Raw genomic sequence first — 18,291 nt, 5'->3', positions numbered from 1 at the left:
TGACAGTGCCTGGCCTCTCTGTTCCCAGCTCTGACCTCTGCTGCACCGCTTCTGACCTCCGCCATGGCCAGGGAGGGGTAAAGAGGAGCAGCCCGAAGAGACATCACTTCTGCTGCAGCAAATCCATGTGCAGTTACAGGATTCAAGTTAAATGTGTGGAACGGGCTGGGAATGCAATAGCCTTTCCTGAAGGATGCAAATTCTTGTCTGATAATCAGTACCTTGCAAGAAGCAGTTACCAGACGCGTTTGTGAGCATCTTTGTGTAGGGTGTGGGCTTTCACAGGAGCATTAAGGAGAAAGTGTCGTAGAAGATGGTAATGAATCTTTTCTTCAGTCAGACTAAGTTTTTTTTTTTTTTTCATAGGTTGTTCATCAAAGCGTTGCACAAAACTCTACTCAGAAGGTGCTCTCCTTTACTACAACCACCCTAGATGACATCCTGAAGTCATTTTCTGACGTCAGTGTTATCAGAGTAGCTAGTGGCTACTTACTCATGGTAATTAAACAAATACATTAAATTTTTTTTCTGGTAGTACAGCAGGGCTTAAATATCTACCAGTCAGTAGTACAGAACATTTTAGGCACATTTAAGGTAAAAACCAGAGTTCGTAAACTTTTGCCTCAGGCTTGTCACCTGTTCCTCTGTGTAGCAGCAGCGATGTGTCTGCTCTGTTTAAAAATGCTGTAAGGATGTGTATTTTGGGGGCGGAGATGTGCACGTTGGAGAAGGATCCATTCTAATATTTTGCTTTTTTTTTCCCCCCAACTCCTTCTCTCCCCTCTCCCCCCCCCAACCCCTTCCTTCCCCTCGCTTTAGCTTGCCTACGCCTGTTTAACAATGCTGCGGTGGGACTGTGCCAAGTCTCAGGGTGCCGTGGGGCTGGCAGGAGTCTTGTTGGTTGCACTCTCAGTGGCTGCAGGATTGGGCCTGTGCTCATTGATTGGAATTTCCTTTAATGCTGCCACAACTCAGGTATTTAGGAGACACAAGTCTGCTGTTAAATTACAAGTACTCTGTTAGTTAATGAATACAACTGGATCTTTGGGGGGGGGGGGGGGGAAACTGCAGAAATATTTTGGCTCTACATTTTTACTGTTTCATAGCTTATGCTGTGAGAAATGAAGTGATCATGCTGCCGAATTGTATTTAAAAAAAAGGGCAGGTACTGTGTAGTTTTTATAATTACTAGATTCTGGATTGTATGATTTTTCTGTGTCCCAATATGTTGGAGGCATCCAGTTGTACATAAGAAGCTGCAGGTTTTGTCTTGAACATCCTCGTATATTCAGATGTAAAATTCTGAAAATATTTGGAATATAACTTGAATTATTATCAGACATTGTCTACCCAAAACTTGAATTACTTTTGGTGAGATGTACTTACTTCTGTACTGCAAGTTCCTCAGCAGCATTCCAAAATAAACTGTATTGCATCCTTTTGATTTTTGTTTCATTCATGGATTTGTGTACACTGTAGTGTAAAAGTTGTTTTAATTAGCCATTTAATGGCAAGCTGCATGGCCGATCATAAAACAACCTCCTTGGGTTTTGTTTGTTTTGTTTCTCCCTCAAGGTTTTGCCTTTCCTTGCTCTTGGAGTTGGTGTAGATGATGTTTTCCTTCTGGCACATGCATTTAGCGAAACAGGACAGAATAAGAGAATTCCATTCGAGGTAATGACAAAATGGGGATTTTGGGGAAAGATAAAATAAAACACTTAATGTAGGAAAAGATAACTGTATCCAGAATTAATTTGTAGTGATTAAAAAAGCCCTTTTTTTTTTTTTTCTCAATAGGTTTCCCTAAGTTCTGGAAATTCTTACTCCTGCCAAAATAGGAAATGGTGGCAATATGTGTGATCCTAGAATGTTTTAGAATGTTCACGTTCTTTTTTTTTTTCCCCAATAATATCTTAGATTCATTTTGTTTTAATTTGTATACGTCATATAAAGGCTAATTTACATAGTCCAAATTCTGCCCATAATTTCAGTGAAGGTGTTTTGTAAATTTAGGAACAAACTGAAATAGGAGTGTGACAATTAAATGATACAATGCTTTTAATGAAGGAACACAAAAATGTTAAGGTGAAAAGAAAATAAAGGAGGACAGTGTAGAAACCAAATATTTCTTTTTATTTGTATGATCTGTTACCTGTACTTATTTGTTATGGCCGTAAATTTCAGTTATTTTGTGTATTTGTCTCTGTGTTTCTTTCCTGATGTTCGTAATTGACCATGACATTTCAAAGCGTAACATATTAATGTTACGAAATCTAAGGTGTCATCACTTTTATGAGCCTTTCCTTTTATTGACCTTTTTACCCTCAGTCCAAAGTTTCATATTCAAATTACAAATCATTTAAAAGCAATTTATATTTGCCCATTCTGTTTTGTACAAGCAGTGTCTTCCATGTGTACTTTTCTGATGCTTTGGCATGCAGGCACTACAAACTCCCTCTACTAGAAGTTCCTTACTTTTCAAAATAGCCTGTTGGGTTGGGAAAGTGTCATGTGTTTATCTTGATTTCTCTGAGGTTTTAGTGTGTGATCCCTGGGTTTTGGGTTGGTTTTTTTTTTATTTGTTTAATACTACTTCAGGATATGCCTCTATGCTGTTAATACACGCTTGTTTTGTCTGAAAAATGAGGACACTAAGTGACTCCACTGGTGGAAAAAGCATCCTACTTAATTACAGATACTTTACAATGTCAGTACCCATTTAGTTTTGTGTTCTGAAGCTAGAATCAACTTTGATAATGTTCTCTACTGTAAAAAAATGTGACCATGTGTCATCAGCTTTTCTCCTGAGCAGCACACTTAGTGTATCATTTATTGTCATACACTCTCGAATGCACACTTGTGTTCAGAATTCCATTGTAATAATTTTTCACTGTTACTGTGTTATATCTGTGGTATGACCCCTTTGTTTGTGGGACATCACCTTATTCACTTGACTTCTAAGATATGTTATTTGTTTTGCAGGACAGAACGGGTGAATGTTTGAAGCGAACAGGAGCAAGTGTAGCCCTTACATCTATCAGCAATGTTACTGCTTTCTTTATGGCTGCCTTAATCCCTATTCCTGCTTTACGAGCATTTTCACTCCAAGTAAGTTTATACGCTGTTTTGTTAGCTCTTATGCACAGTCCCATTTGGAGGACCAGTGATGGTACCTGCTAGTGGTATTGTTGAAGTCTATGTTCAGTGCTGCTGCAGTTGGCCGAAGCAGTGTGTGATCAGTGTTTACCATAGATCTGGGTAATAAAAATCACTGTCTGCCCTTGATTCTGCTCCTCCCATTTCTCAGGCCTACAGTACCTCGCATCCCGTTAGCAGGTGAAAGAATACCCTGCCCCCATTACAGCTGGATGAGTGCAAAAGCCAAGATGTATGCAATTAAACAGAAACAAGTCTCCAGAAAGATGTGCATTCTCACGTCAAGAGGAGTAGACTGTCCTGTAGTGTGTACTGTAACATTTCTCAGTAGGAATTTAATAATTTCATTCACATTTGTCCAATCTGCTGCTCTTAAAAACTATAACCAAAGTGCAGTGATGGCAGCGAATATGCATTTGCCATATTAATTATTACTGTCGCAATTTGTACTGCCTTACCCCCAATGTAATTTTAGCAAACTTGGAGAAAACTTCAACAATTTTATGTTCCAGCTGCTTTGAGAGAAAATGTGAATTTTATGTGCTAAACCACGTATCGCTCACTCTCCCTTTCTCTCCTTGTCTTCTTGTATTTGTTGGTGATAAGGTACCTTCAGAAATATATATATATTCAGATATATTAGGGATGCTGGAGAAAGCTTTCTTCTGAAAGCAGGGGCTCTTTGAAGAAAGCTCTGGGAGTTTCTTCCTTGACAAAAGCAATTTATAGCACGGTTTGACCTTGGTGCAGAGCAGGCAAACTGTACTTTTTCAGTAGTTATTTTTTCTTCTGCTGTAGCCTTGTTCTCCAATCATTTTTCATGCTTCTTGAGCCCTTGGCTACCCAGAGGAAGCAAGGGCTGCAATTTTTCTTAATATATGTGAAAATTATTACTGTTTTTAGAGATTTAAGTATGCCTGCATTAAGCTGTAAAATGGTAAACTGTTTGCGATTGCAGTTATGTTTCCAATAAGCATTAATAATTTGTTTACCATTTCCTTCTGAATAGGCAATTTGGTAGTGAATAATAAAGTAAAGGCTTCATTGGTTTTCTGCGTTGCTTGGCAGACATCTGTGGCAACTAAAGCTAGATACTTCTCCTGAATGGTTAGCAGTATTTAGCTCTGTTGATTTGCCAAAGCCTAGATATCTTCTCTTGCAGGTGATGTGGCAGCAAATTGTTTTATTTTATGGCAAAGACCAGTGTCAATATGTGAAGTATTTTGGAAGTATATACTTCTTCTGTTGGAAGAAGTTAGTTATACTGTCTCCTCAATCTGTGGCCCAATTTCAAACATTCAACAAGTACCTTAAGCAGCAAACAGGATACTGGAGATCTCCACCAGGAGTCAGAGGAGGAGGCCTGTTTTGTCAGGCTTTGTTGTACCTCTGCTTTAGAGAAGTTACTTCAGCCTAAATATATCTCCTAGGAAGTACTCAACAGAGATGAGCCATTTTGTCCTAATGATACTGCTAAACTGTTGAGCGGGGGTCACCAAATGAATTCTTTCTTGTCTGATCAAATTTTGCTCAGCCTGTCTCTCTTTCACTCTTCACATCAGGACATAGTTAGTTCCTTTGGGACATCTGTTTGGGTGTAATTGTTTCTGTTACTGTAATCTAAGTTACAGTTACAGACTTTCCTAAAGTCTCTTCTTTTTGCCTGCTGCCATGCTGTAGACTGAGTCACAGAAAGTTCAGAAAATGAAGTCTGCATAGCAAAATGACAAAAAGTTTCCAGTGAGATTTCAACATATTCATGTATGAACATGTTGATATTATTCAGAATAAAAACATCACGATCAAAGTACTTTTTAAGGCAGTGATTAATATGGAATCTATGTGTAGGAACATCTGGGTGTCCAGAAATTGTTTGAGTTGCTCAATCTTTTCTCACATGCACCTGTAATTCGTCTTTGCTTGCACGCAGTAACCCCTTATATGTATATAAAAGGTGAAAAAATGTGCAAAAAAAGGGCAGCTGGAGACCTGTAATGAGGATTTATTGATGCTAGAAAATATATATATAGCTAATATGTATATAAGTTAGGAACCATTAAAATAACATCCTTTGTTGTTGGAAAGGAACATCTGTTACTTCCTTTGCCTAGCTTCACCAGGTAAAATCAAAATCAGGTGACACATTAATCACAGCATTCAGAATCAGATAACCATGAGAGATTTGGGTGGGTGGTCTGTATTTATGTAAGGATTTCTTAATTTACAGTCTTCATCCCCCCTCTCCTACTTATTCAGGCTTGTTTAAACAAGAAGTCCTTGCCGTCTTTGATAGCTTCCTAGCAAGACTTAGGAAACAATGAAATACTGCATTTACTTTTCACAGATGCTGCCTTCTTCTCATCTAGATAGTGGATTTTTAACAGATGGGCTTAAAAAAAGGATTCCTCTTGACCTTGTTTTGCTCTTCATTCACTTTTCTTAAGACATTGCAAGATAATTGTCAAAGTTTCCATAACTTTTGAGGCCAAATATCTGTAAAATAACCCAGCTGTTGAGGGAGAATGAATGGTTTCCTGCATCTGCAAGCCCAACTTTTAGTTAGAAACTCACGTTTTGCCTATCAGTGCTTTCTTCTATCTCAGATTCTCTTCTCTTCTGCCAGCTACAGCAGTTCAACCTGTGAGTTGTTCATTTACTTTAAGGAACTAAAACACTCCCAAGTCTGATGTTATCTTGGGAGTTTACAACAGTTAGCTCTTACTGCGTTTTAAAAAATAGGAATCAGTCCTTTTGAAAGTGAAATTTTTAAATTTAATTCTATTATGCAAGTAGGGACTGGTTTAGCTTTTTCACCATCTTAATTTTTTTTTCATTTGTTGATCTTATTTAAGCAGTTTAAGCCCCTTATTTAAGCAGTTTTAGGGCTTTGAGATGCTGAAAATGTCCCCAGTATTCAGAAGAATCACCTGTAGGAGTGCTCAGGACTTCGAAGGAGTAGGTCCTAAGTTTTCAGATGTGTTTCATTTCTTAAAATTATGGCCAAGGAGGAAGTTATCAGAGAAACCCACTGAAAGTTTTCAAAGTCTGCAGTTGGAATGTCTCAACATAGCCCTTTGTTTTGAGTATAAATGAAGGAAGGAAAGGCAGAATGTGGGCTTGCTTGGGCTGAATTCTTTCCCCAGACAGTCTATTCAGGCACCATTACGGCATAAATTCTGAGCAGGAAAGAGAAGGTACAGCTTCGCAAAAATTCATCTAACTCTTCACGCTTACAAGAGAAACTTCCTCCCCTAGCAGCAGAGGAGTGGTGTGGACTCAGTAATGAGCAGGGGTGGAACTTTTCCCAATGAGTCTTAGCAGTAACTTTTTCCCTCACCGTAAGGATCTCAAGTTTTTTCCTTAAATGTAAAAGTGCATTACCAGGTGGTGGTGGTGGGTTTGTGGAGAGAAAGAATGCAAGTTTTCAAGCTCATTCAGTTACCTTACTCCGCTGAAGTGGTTTGTCCCCCTCCCGTTGCCCACGTCATTTACCTTTCCCTCCTCCTAACACAAGAATTTAACGAGCAAAATTAAAGCCTAAGGGAAAAGGGGCCGGGGGGGGGGGCACGAGGGGGATCCAAGCCTGTATGCTGTCAGGAGGGAGTTGCAGATAGGCAGCGGTAGGGGTGGAAGTCTCCCTGACAGACCTCCTCGTCTGTTCATCACCTCTGGCTATGCAGCACACCCCTTCTCCTTGGGTGGGCTGCCAGGAATGGCACACAGCCGTACATACCTTCGGTGGGGCCCCAGCCTACCAGCCTGGCTCTCCTCTCCCTTGCCGCCTCCAGCACAGGCCGCCATTCTTCTGTCTCCATTAGCGGTTGCAGCAGCAATCATATTTTTAGGCCGCGCATTATGAAAAGATGCAAAAAGCCGAGCATGTGTTTCTCAGGAAGCGGCCGACATTTTTTTTCTGATTAATGGCATTTTTTCGCTACTCTCTGATCTTATTTCACTGAATGCCTTCATTTTACACCCTTGAGTAGGCCCCATTTTATCCCTTCTAGGACTAGTCCTACCTTTGTTGATTTCTCAAGGAAAAGGTCTGAAGCCCTTTCCCATTTGACCATTCATCTCTGAAGGGGTGAGAGAAGATGCTCCGTCCGCAAAAATGCTAAGCATGCTTTCAGCTTTGGTGCTACTAACAGATTTCCTGTACTCTGGAAGCTCTGCTTCCACAGTCTTTTGTGGGTGCTTTTCCAATCAATGTAATTGTTAGAGGTATTGCCATGATTGGATTTCTCGTATGTTCCCACTCCCACCCACCAGATGTTTAAATGGTATTGGGAGGGGAAGTGGTGGCTGATGCATCAGGTCAGAGATTGAGGCAGCCCTCAACAGTTCTTCCTTTCTTCTCCTTATCAAGTCACAGGGTATTTTTTGATGGGACAAGAAGTTAGAATTGACACAAGAAAAATATTTTCTGTATTTAACTGCGAGAACTGAGAACTGTGACATCCTCAAAATGCTGAGGGAAGTGGGTGAGGGAGAAGGTAGTAGTGTGCAATATATAGGAAGTGTGGTGTTAAAACCTAGGAATCTATTTAAGCACAAATCAAAACAGAGAGGATTGTTTAAAAATATTTTACTTGCAGGCTTAGTACATCAACATTGGGATGGCGCAATGGAAAGTCTAGCTGTTCTAAAAAGAGATGCCATACTAATAGGCAGATTTGTGTTACTGGATTAGTTTTGGTGATTCTTAAATAATCAAATGCAAATATAGCTAACTTTAATGGCCTCTCTACCATACACTTAAGTATTAGTTGTCATGTTTAGTGGCATTTGCGATTCAAGGATGTTGGGGTCTACAAACGGAACTGATAAGGCCTGAAATATTTGCAGTTTATGGAGCAGGAACAGAGGACTTATGTTAGTTTTTCAGCTGAGCTGGGAAGAGTAAGAATTACTGAGTCAGACCTCCTCTGTTTTTTCCAAATCTCAATAAATCTTAGCTGATCCTTGATAGAAGATCTTGGTTAGGCACAATTATTAGACACTAATTATTCATGTTATATGGGTGATTCAACCTTCTCTGGTTTAGCAGCAATAAAGCAAGCAGTTGTATGAACTAGGTCCAACAAACACCTTGCCTGCAACAGCAGCCATTTGTTTTTCTGACAGATTCAATTAATTCTAGAGAGGATCAAAAGGAAATAACTTAATTTTAAAGTCTTGGCTATGACCTTACATACCTTTCTGTGTGGATATTTATAAATCATGAAATAGTCGTTAATTTGGCTTTAAGTACTGTTTTAGTAGTTACGTCTACAGACAACTAGCAGGATCAAAATCTTAACTTGAAGCAGGCCGGAGACAACAAAAGAGAAACACAAATAAAAAACAAGCTTGTATACATATATTTATGATTTAAACGACTAGAAACTGTTTGCATAACTAGTTGATTTCTTTCACTCTGAGAAAAGTGAAAACAGTATATTTTTTTTATTGTACTTTGACAGTGTCAGCGCTCTCCCCGTGTGTTAGTACTTTGATTTTTAAAGGTAAAGAGACACAAAACAACCATCCAGTGTGTTAGTACTTTGATTTTTAAAAGTAAAGAGACACAAACATAAAAATCACATTATTTAGCCAATTTATATTTTTGACTTGACATCTAAGACAAGAATTTTTAAAACATGGACTTTGGATATCACATCTTTTGAGCTGCCAATTTTGAGGCCTGATTTTTTAACACCAAAAGCAGCCATTAATTTATTATAGAAAAATAAGGGCCTCCTTATATCAGATCAGTGACTTCATTTTTGTAGCTCAACTTCTGTTCTTTTTTTATGATTGTTTTAACCCAAGCAGGCATTACCTCAGAGATGACAAGTGGTGGCACTTGATAGTTCATGTGATTTCCTTAAACATGAAACTGGGCTACTACTGACATGGCTACTGCTTATCTAGTGGGTAAAATATGAGGATTTCAAGGGGTTTTTTCACCTGGTGATGGCTCAACTGTGTTTTTTTTCGCAGTGTCTCTCCTACTTTTACAAGTATCTTCCAGTCCCATCTGTGCCCAGGCTTTCCGTTTGTGATGACTAGTGCTCCTAACAATTCTGCATTAGAAATAAATGCTATTAATAATAATGATAGATGCTGCACCCCATATGTTTATGGAGATTCTCTGGGAATCTCTGTGTGGGAAAGGGTTTGAAGTATGGTTTGAAAGGGAGGTTGGTTTTTTTAATTACATAATGCTTGCTTTACAAATTAAACCAAGTATTCTTGTTCCAATTTAAGATGTATTCTTGTTCTAATTTAAGACTAGTTTTGGTAGACTGGCTCATTAATCAAGTTCTGTTAAACACAAGCATATTAATATATAGATTTATTGTGTGGTATGGAACTAATCTTGATTCTCCATTAAAAATAATCCCTGATAAACCAAAAATGTTGCTCTTTTTGGCTAGACTTCTAAGTGAGTACAGTAAGTGTGTAATATTTTACTAAATAGATCAGTTTCATTAAAATTTACTTAAACCTTTATTTCATTTCTGATTTAGTAACCTGCTTTAATGTTACTGTGATGCTTAAATTACTTCAGATCCCTTAAACGTGAGAACTTCAGTTCTAGTTTCAGATTGTTTTTGCTTCCATCTTTTTTTACTGTGAGACTCTAAATATGGCAGAATCTCATGCAAAAGTATGATTTGTTGGCTCTGTTTAACACTTAGAAAACCATCACCACATCTCCAGGCACAGATGCATTAAAATAACATGAAGGTTATTATTAAAAGAAATTCATTAACTACAGTATGCCTACCATAATGGAATGGGAATGTGAAAGTATATCTGCCAGTTTCCTCAGGGAAAAGCTTGAAAGCATCTGTCAGGTTGACATGATAAATGGGTGAACGGATGAGAACTGAAAGGAAGTTTTATGCTTTGTAAAGCTGGTGCCCTACATGAAGCTTAGTAATGACATCACTTCTCCTATGATTGATCTCTAGGCAGCAGTTGTGGTGGTATTCAACTTTGCCATGGTTCTGCTGATTTTTCCTGCTATCCTGAGCATGGACCTTTATCGTCGGGAAGACAGGAGACTGGATATATTCTGCTGTTTTACAAGGTAGGAACGTGTGATGGGTTGATGTATGAGGTGCATTCTTTTTGTGGTCAGCCATCAGTGCTACCATTCCTTGTCAGGAGTGGGAGTTCTTCATTGTAGCAGGGTCAGAATGTTGTTGTTATGATTTCATTGCTATTGATTGACTTTCATTTGCTACCTTTGTTTTTACCTGAGGGGGAAATGTTAAAATACACACACATCCTTCATTCATGCTTATGTTCATTCTGACTGTTGGAAGACAAGATTTTGAAAGTAGATAAAAGTTCCATGCTTTAGGAATATCTTCAGGTATTTTTTTAGAATGTTACGGGGTACCACAAGGTATCCAGTGCTAGGCAGTAACTAAGGGTACTGAGAAGCCTTACTTACAGTTAATAACTATGTGCTAATTTTTATGCCTTTAAACTTAAATACGTAAACAAAATGTATAAATTGTAAAATTACTTCCCCTTATCTGAGTTTTTCATGGGAATATGAGGAATGCAGGATGATTGGTCCTATAACAGGATAGTGCTTGATCAAGTTCCTATTATGGCTGCAGTGGTAGTTCAGGATGGTAATACTGCCATTCTAAAGAGTGTGTGCACAGACACTGACACACGGCCAGCACTGAGCATAGAGTGTGGCTAGGAGAAGTCTACTGCCATGAGTGGAGCCTCTACTTGGAAATTAAGTATGTTTTCTACCTTAGTTTTTGATTTTGTCTGCAATGAAGAGGATCAGCTACTTTTGTACATATGTACTCTTACTGTCATAACCAGGATGTGGAAAATCTGCCTTGTGTCATCTTAGCCTCATACACCCACCTAGCAGCTGACACAGTTTGACATTTTAATTTTAGTGTCAAAAAGAGAAAGAGCACTTTCCTAAATTTGTTTTTGAGGGAGTGGTTAGAACAGGGAATTGATCCCCAGCCAAGACTTCTGCTTTCTATTTCTGATTCAGTCATAATTTCAGTAGATGGCCTAATGTGTTTGAATTTTGGAGCCCTGGTTCTCAGAAATACAGGGCCATCAGACCTTATCTTTATTTCCTTATCTCAAGTTTCACCAAGTATGTATCAGAATTTGGGCCCATTTACGTATGAAGAAATGTACTTAATAAGAGCTCGCTTTGTTTAGGTAGGCAACTTTCTGAATTCCTCTTGTTTTTGTAGGGTTTGTCCACTTATTGAAAAATCTCTTACACTATTCTCTATCATGAATTTGTCATTCTCATTTAATGGAGAAGATTTGTCTCTGATATTTTTTTTTATGAACTAGGTATTTGTTAGGGTCTTGCATAGACTACAATAAAGGGAATGCTTCAATTATTCCTGAAATTATGGCTCTTCGTGTTCCTCATCTTTCCTAGGAATTAATCCTTGCGAATGTTTACTTAATTTTTAAAACATTCAGTCAGTGTATGGCAAGTGGTTTCAGCCTGCCTCACAAAAGTCTGAGATCTTATCCAGAAGGCCCAAATATTATTTAACAGTTACTTTAATAGTTCTAAACAGCAGAACTCAGTATGTCAGGTGTTTACATTTTGATCTAAATAGCTTAATTCTCAGCATGGGCACTTAAATGCAAACTCACATGCATATTGTACATTCAGACTGTGTGGAACTACCAGGGTTTTGACCTGATCAGCACGTGTAATTAATGGAGTGGTGTGGATAGATCTCAATGTCTTCAGATAGATTCTAGTTCCTTCTTTCCTGAGCACAAGTGTGCACATATTCTCAGAGGTGCCTCAGGGTTTCCTAAAGCTGCAGAGTAAAATTTGCATCACAGCCTTACACTTAATTCATATAGAATATCTAATAGTAGTAGAAGCAGTCTCAGATGGAAGCAGGTTATCCTGTCTAGTCTGACAAAAATAAAGGTCTATCTAAATGCGAACAGACGTTTTTCTCTTCTCTTTCAGTCCCTGTGTCACTAGAGTGATCCAGATTGAGCCTCAAGCATATGCAGAAAACGACAATACTTGCTACAGTCCTCCACCCCCGTACAGCAGTCACAGTTTTGCACATGAAACTCAGATTACAATGCAGTCCACAGTGCAGTTGCGCACAGAATACGATCCTCATACGCAGGTGTACTACACCACAGCGGAGCCTCGCTCAGAAATATCTGTGCAGCCGGTGACAGTGACACAAGATAATCTCAGCTGCCAGAGCCCAGAAAGCACGAGCTCGACGAGGGATTTGCTTTCCCAATTCTCAGACACCAGTATGCATTGCCTTGAGCCACCCTGTACGAAGTGGACGCTCTCATCTTTTGCAGAAAAGCATTATGCTCCATTCCTCCTAAAACCAAAAGCTAAGGTAATCAGGGACCTCTTTGCCTGTTTTTCAAAAACAGATTTCTGCATTGCCCATTAGTAAAATTATCCAGGCAGTGGTATTGAATAAAAGGAATAAATAGAATTCTTATGGAATGACAATTCTTAATAATTTTCCAGCTAATTTCATACTTCAGAAGTTTTATCTTGCATGTGCTTTTGAGACATAGTTTTGAAATACAAGTTACGAGTTTGGGCTTTCATGACTTTCAGAATCATAAGCTTGTGAACAGTGAAATTAAAGCCACTTTTAAACTTTGTTATGGTATAAATTTCTCATCTGTGGCCTTGTAGTGTGCATGTGTATGAAAAAAAAAGAAGAAGAAAAGTGTTAAGGTAGACGGATGGGTGTTAATTTTGAGCCTGGCTTTGTAGTGTGCCATTATGAATTGTTAGTTTCCTTTAGAAACCTAAAACAAAATGCATTTCGATTTTCTGTTGCAGATTGTGGTTATTTTTCTTTTTCTGGGTTTACTTGGGCTCAGCCTTTATGGAACTACCCGGGTGAGAGATGGACTAGATCTCACAGACATTGTACCACGGGAGACACGGGAATATGACTTTATTGCCGCACAGTTCAAGTACTTTTCGTTCTACAACATGTATATTGTGACACAGAAAGCAGACTATCCAAATGTCCAGCACTTACTTTACGAACTTCACAGAAGTTTCAGCAACGTGACGTACGTTTTGTTGGAAGAGGATAGGCAGCTTCCCAAAATGTGGTTGCACTACTTTCGAGACTGGCTGCAAGGTAAGAAGGAATTGCATGAACTTCTCTTAACCGTACAGTAGTAACCACTTGCTACTAATGCTCCCCCCTTCGAATATTATAGTTGCACAGTAGGGGACTGCAAGCAGGAGGGAGAATGCCAAGGTACTGATCCAGACTTGCACATTGGCTCGCTGTTTCTCCAACAGGTCACTTAAATTCTTTGTGGCTAAGTTCACTCCCCAGTAAGACAGCCGTGAAGCTTTAAGAGATTTTATCTGTGAGAGGCCATCTCATGCCATTAATTTTTAAGCAGCTGATGAGGAGTTAGCCTTATAATTAATGGCCAAATATGACCTACTGTCTTGGGAAAATAAATGTTTGCTGCAAGTTTTGAGAACAGTAAATGAAAAGTCCCCATCCAGCAATGTATTTTGGCACAGACTTAACTTTCAGCACGAGTGATCCTGTTGGCTACAGCTGGGACTGCTGGCATGAAGAAAAGTCAGTGTGGCTTACGTCTTTTACTGCTTTGGGAACTTACTATACATTCTAGATTTCCAGTCAAGTATCCTCACTCTTTCTATGGTGCTGCTTTTTCTGTGCAGAATTGCAGTGGGCAGGGGAAGACAGGAAGAGGCATGGCCTTTCAAGTGCTGTGATGATAATTATATTGAAGTCAGCTTATTAAAAGATACTAAAGATAAGATAATTACACATTTTGAGACAAAAAACTTGTTTTTTATTTAAAAGAAACAGTACTGTTATATTTCAGTAAATTCTGCCAAGGAGTACTTCTGTCCTACCTCTGTCTCTCTGTTGGGAGAATCTCCAGGAAGCTTTTGCCAACAGAAAAATAAATTGTGCTGACCTAGTGAGACTGTAAATTTTAACTGTAACTGTTTACAGATTACCAGTGCAGCCAGTGATTCTTAGAGAACATGTAGGTAACTGCCAGTGTTTGCGGTATTTTATTCCTTCTGAAAATGTCATGCAATATTAGGAAAGCAAATGCATCTAAGTAACTCATCTAAACCAAGCGATAAGTTTCTTGTGTGTATAATGCAATGATAAATCATACAAAGGAGTATTTCAGCTATTAGCTTTGGGGTTTTAAATAGTTTTTAAATATATTGGATACATTAATTACAGTTTGCTAACTGGAAGTTTTTTTTTTTTTTTTTTTTTTAAAAAGCATATTGAGCTGTAAGAGGAGGTATTACTGGCAGGAAGAAACTGCAACATTGCCTAGATGTTTTGCTGGATTGGAATGTTAGTGTTCTTCCTAGATTTCTAAGCAAGCATCTTTCTACATGCTTTTCCAAATTCTCTTGTACCTCTGTTGCTTATTTTATTTCTTTTGTGGGTATTTTTTGTTGTTGTTCCAAGCAGTCAGGAAAAATGTGTCTGATGTCCCCACTTCCACCTTTCCCCCCCTTTCTTCCCTTCTTCCTCGCTTTCTTCCTCCAAACCTGGGTGGGAGACAGAAACCTGAGATCATGTTCTCAGCACAATCTGCCAACAACAGAGTTGGGAAGAGGTGTCCTTGCATCTGCTCCCTTGCTGGCTTCTCAGAGGGAAACCCTGGAGGCAGGCTAGCCCACTTGGTGTTGCTCCCAGTGGCGCCCGCTTTCCCACTGCCCCTGTCTCAGGCCCACCAAAGTAATTTCCCAAACTTCTTCCACTTTGGATGTCTCTGTCCTGTTTGTAATCACCTCCTTGTGCTAAGGACTGTTTGTGTGGCCCTGGCCCAGGGCCAAGGGCCCACACGTCTCCTTCTCCCTGCTGTACGTCCATGCTCATAGGTGACCTTTCCAGATCTGCTCTTCTGTTAGGGGTGTTCCTGTTCTCTTCTTCCTGTCCATAGTTACATTTCCCCTTCCAGCCCACATTAGCCTGTGTCATGTCCACTGCTTCTCTTCTGCTAGAGGAGCTGTGAGTATTGCTGGTACCCTGAATATACTGATGGGGTGTGTGAAGCTAAAATGTTGTGCTGGAATGGTCAGGGAGACTCCAGGAAGCAGTGGTGGTTCAAGTGCATGTGCCAGCTCTGTGACAGAAGGTGCATTGCTTGGCTCGTTGATCACCCACAGCTTTAAAATTAATCATTTTGATTACTAATTAGCATTTAAGTCTTAAGTGTGTGTCCTTACCCCACCTTCCCCAAAAGGAGCACAATTAATACAAACCAGATGCTTTGTAAAGATGTAGGGCAGTCTTCGCAGTATAGTACCGCATTTACAAAGATGGAAACAAGAAGGATATTGAGATATATCAATAGAAAGAAGCCGTGTTTTAAAATGGTACAGGGCATTCATGTAGTAGGGGCAAATTAAGTTGTTATATTAGAAGCTGCCATACTCATCATAGTTAGGGAATTATCTCAAGGTGCAGACACTAACAGACAGAACAACACTTGATGGTTACCAACTGGGGCTGACACTGAGGGAGGAAAGGAGAGGGAAGGTGAAAACAGAGTTTACAAACAAGGTACGGGTTTTGGGTGGATTCAAGGCGGGGGGGTGGGAATCCCTAAGGTGGGAACAGTTCTATTGGTGCATCTTTACGTGCTGGAGGAGCAGGATAATCAAGTATGGACAACTTTGAGCTTCATGGCTAATTCCTGCCAACTTGACTGGGAATTCAGTGCTAGAGATTAATGGCTCAAGATGGTCTTCTGACATGCACATGTTTGTCCGGCAGAATGAGGGAAGCAACAGTACATAAAAGTGTTTTTTTATTTTATCAAGAAGGCACCCTTTAGGCTTAGCTGTTTTCATTGTTTTTCATTGTTTACTAGCCCTCAGCCTAACGCACTTCATTTTTCGAAGGTTCTCTTATATTTTGCTTTCTGGTGTTGATATCATATTAGCCTATTTTCTGTTACCAAAAATGCAAGAGGAGAAGAGTTAACACTAATCATTCCCTTAAACTGGAAATCTTAACATTATTTTTGTAGGTGACTGAATGTAAATGGGGTACCTTGAATTCCATGATGGCTTGTGATTAGGCTTTGAAAGCAGTAACTGCTATTAATTTCAAAATGCTATGGGAAATTTTAATTTTTGAAATTTTGAAATTCTTTAGAAATTTAAGTGCAACTGATAGTAGTTTCTTGATATTCTTTCTGCAGACTTTCAGTTTCAGCAAATAACCCAGAGCGTAAAGTGCTTAAGCCAGCTGAGAAATATAGAAATCAAAGGTAGCAGAGTTTGAGGGATAACCACATTTGTGAGAACAGATGCGAGAGAGCTGAGGTTTCATCCGCTGCAGTAATGTTAAATGTACATGCCCTTTTTTGATCTACCTTGCAACCACAAATTGGTATTTTAACATGCCAACGTATACATTTGTTATTGTGTGTCCGTGGAGCCCCCTGGCATTGGCTGGATGTTGGTCTGGAAGCTCTGCCTCCATATGCTGTCAATGACAGGAGTTTGTGTGCTCCTCTTGCTGAAGGGAGCCATTTTTACTGTAAGTTAAGCTGTTCTTTGGTGGTCTCCTTTCCCAGATATCTGCTTGTAACCCCCCAAAGTCATCTCTCACGTGACGGATACAATGCTCTCACCTGGCCACTTTCTGAGAGACTCACACGGGGTTGAACTTGGCACAGGAGGGATGGACTGGTATTTTTGCATGTCCTAAGCAACGTTTTCCCCTCTCCGAGGGCACCAGCAAACAACACTTTTGTTTAAAGTGGGGCCTCAAAGTCCTTTGGTGATGCCAGAAAACCTGAGGGCAAATTGTCTTCCTCCTGGGCAGGTGCTGGAGGGCTGCATGCAGAGAGCTGGCAGGCTTCTTTCATCACTTGGTTCTCAGCCTGTTGGCTCACGAGTGGGTACAACTTGGCAGCACAACACGGCAGGCAGTTTTCTAAGGGAGAGGAGTTGAATTTGTGACTGGGAGCAGGTACTCCAGCCTGGAGGCGGTGTCAGCCGGGGGCTTGCTTTCCATCTTCCAGTTCCCTTATCTCCGTACAGCTGTAACTAACCTATCTGATCTGTAATGACGGTTTTCATTACAGCTCCTCAGCACAGCTGCAAGGTGGGTTGGTGATTTCCTCCACCGCCACTCCCCCGGCCTTTTCCTTTCCTTCCCTGGACATGCGGTTTGTCATCTGTTTGCACAGAGCCTCCTTGTACGGGGCTGTGGCTTCCTGTACTAAATCTGATCCAAATTTGTGCTGTGAGGTATTCCCTCCCCCTTGAAGGGTGGCAAGGAGGAAAATAACAGTTGAGAGTGAATAGGTGTTGGCTGTGATCTTTACATGTGCTGGCAGCAGATCCCACGACTTGTATTAGCTGCACAAGTTGAACAGATGGAACAAATTGACAAAATCGTGTTCGCTCACGCTGTGCTGAAGGAGCAGCTGAGTTGCTGTTTGAAGTTGAAAGTCTGAGCGTGTGGTTTTTTTCCCCTTGTAGTGGAATTTCTGCTTATATCGTAGAAGCTATTGTCTCAGTGCTCTGCAGTAGCCTAAAACAGTTAATGAGAGCGGTGTGTGTCCTCCTCTGGCTCAGTGCACTCAGCCAGGGTTTTGGGAGACGGAGAGGAGTGTGGAGAGTGTTTCCCTTCTAGATAACAGACGGAATGTCTCCTCTGGTTTTAAGTCCACAGCAGGCAGTGAAGTTGGATCAGGGCTGAACTCAGACCTCTTCTGTCCTGGCAGCATCCAGGTCAGGGCGAGAAGACTTCAGCTTTGTTTTGAGGAGGATGTGTATGAAAGAGGTGAAAAACGAAAATATGCTTATGTAGTCTTGAGTGTGATGATTCTAGAATTGTGGTTCACAAGGAAAAGCAGTTCTTATTCTAGACAAGCTAAACACTTCCCCATATACTTCTCCAAGCAGAGTGCTAGGTTGCTCTCAAAAGCTCTGAGAAGAACACGGGACTAGAGGGTCCTAATCCCATCCAAGATCTCCTCTTTGCCTTGAGGGGAAGCTGGTTTACACCAGTGCACATTGCGTCTGCAGCTTCCTAGCTCAGCTTTGGTGGTCTGCACAACTGGTAGGCTCCTCTT

General features: G+C 40.1%; 1 protein-coding gene across 4 annotated transcripts in view; it reads left to right on the top strand.

Moving 5' to 3' along the window:
• PTCH1 (patched 1) overlaps positions 1 to 18,291 on the top strand; it is a 69,146-nt gene that overhangs the window by 30,280 nt on the left and 20,575 nt on the right. For all 4 annotated transcript variants that reach the window (XM_014936772.1, XM_014936795.1, XM_014936779.1 and 1 more), the window contains 7 exons: positions 367 to 498; positions 820 to 975; positions 1,576 to 1,674; positions 2,983 to 3,108; positions 10,116 to 10,234; positions 12,143 to 12,542; positions 13,004 to 13,313. In XM_014936772.1, the coding sequence (XP_014792258.1) occupies positions 367 to 498; positions 820 to 975; positions 1,576 to 1,674; positions 2,983 to 3,108; positions 10,116 to 10,234; positions 12,143 to 12,542; positions 13,004 to 13,313 (1,342 nt within the window). The remainder of the gene's footprint in view (positions 1 to 366; positions 499 to 819; positions 976 to 1,575; positions 1,675 to 2,982; positions 3,109 to 10,115; positions 10,235 to 12,142; positions 12,543 to 13,003; positions 13,314 to 18,291) is intronic.

The sequence above is a fragment of the Calidris pugnax genome, unplaced genomic scaffold (assembly GCF_001431845.1).
Source record: "Calidris pugnax isolate Ruff unplaced genomic scaffold, ASM143184v1 scaffold2, whole genome shotgun sequence".
Classification (NCBI taxonomy): Eukaryota; Metazoa; Chordata; class Aves; order Charadriiformes; family Scolopacidae; genus Calidris; species Calidris pugnax.
This window is presented reverse-complemented; position numbering and strand designations above follow the sequence as displayed.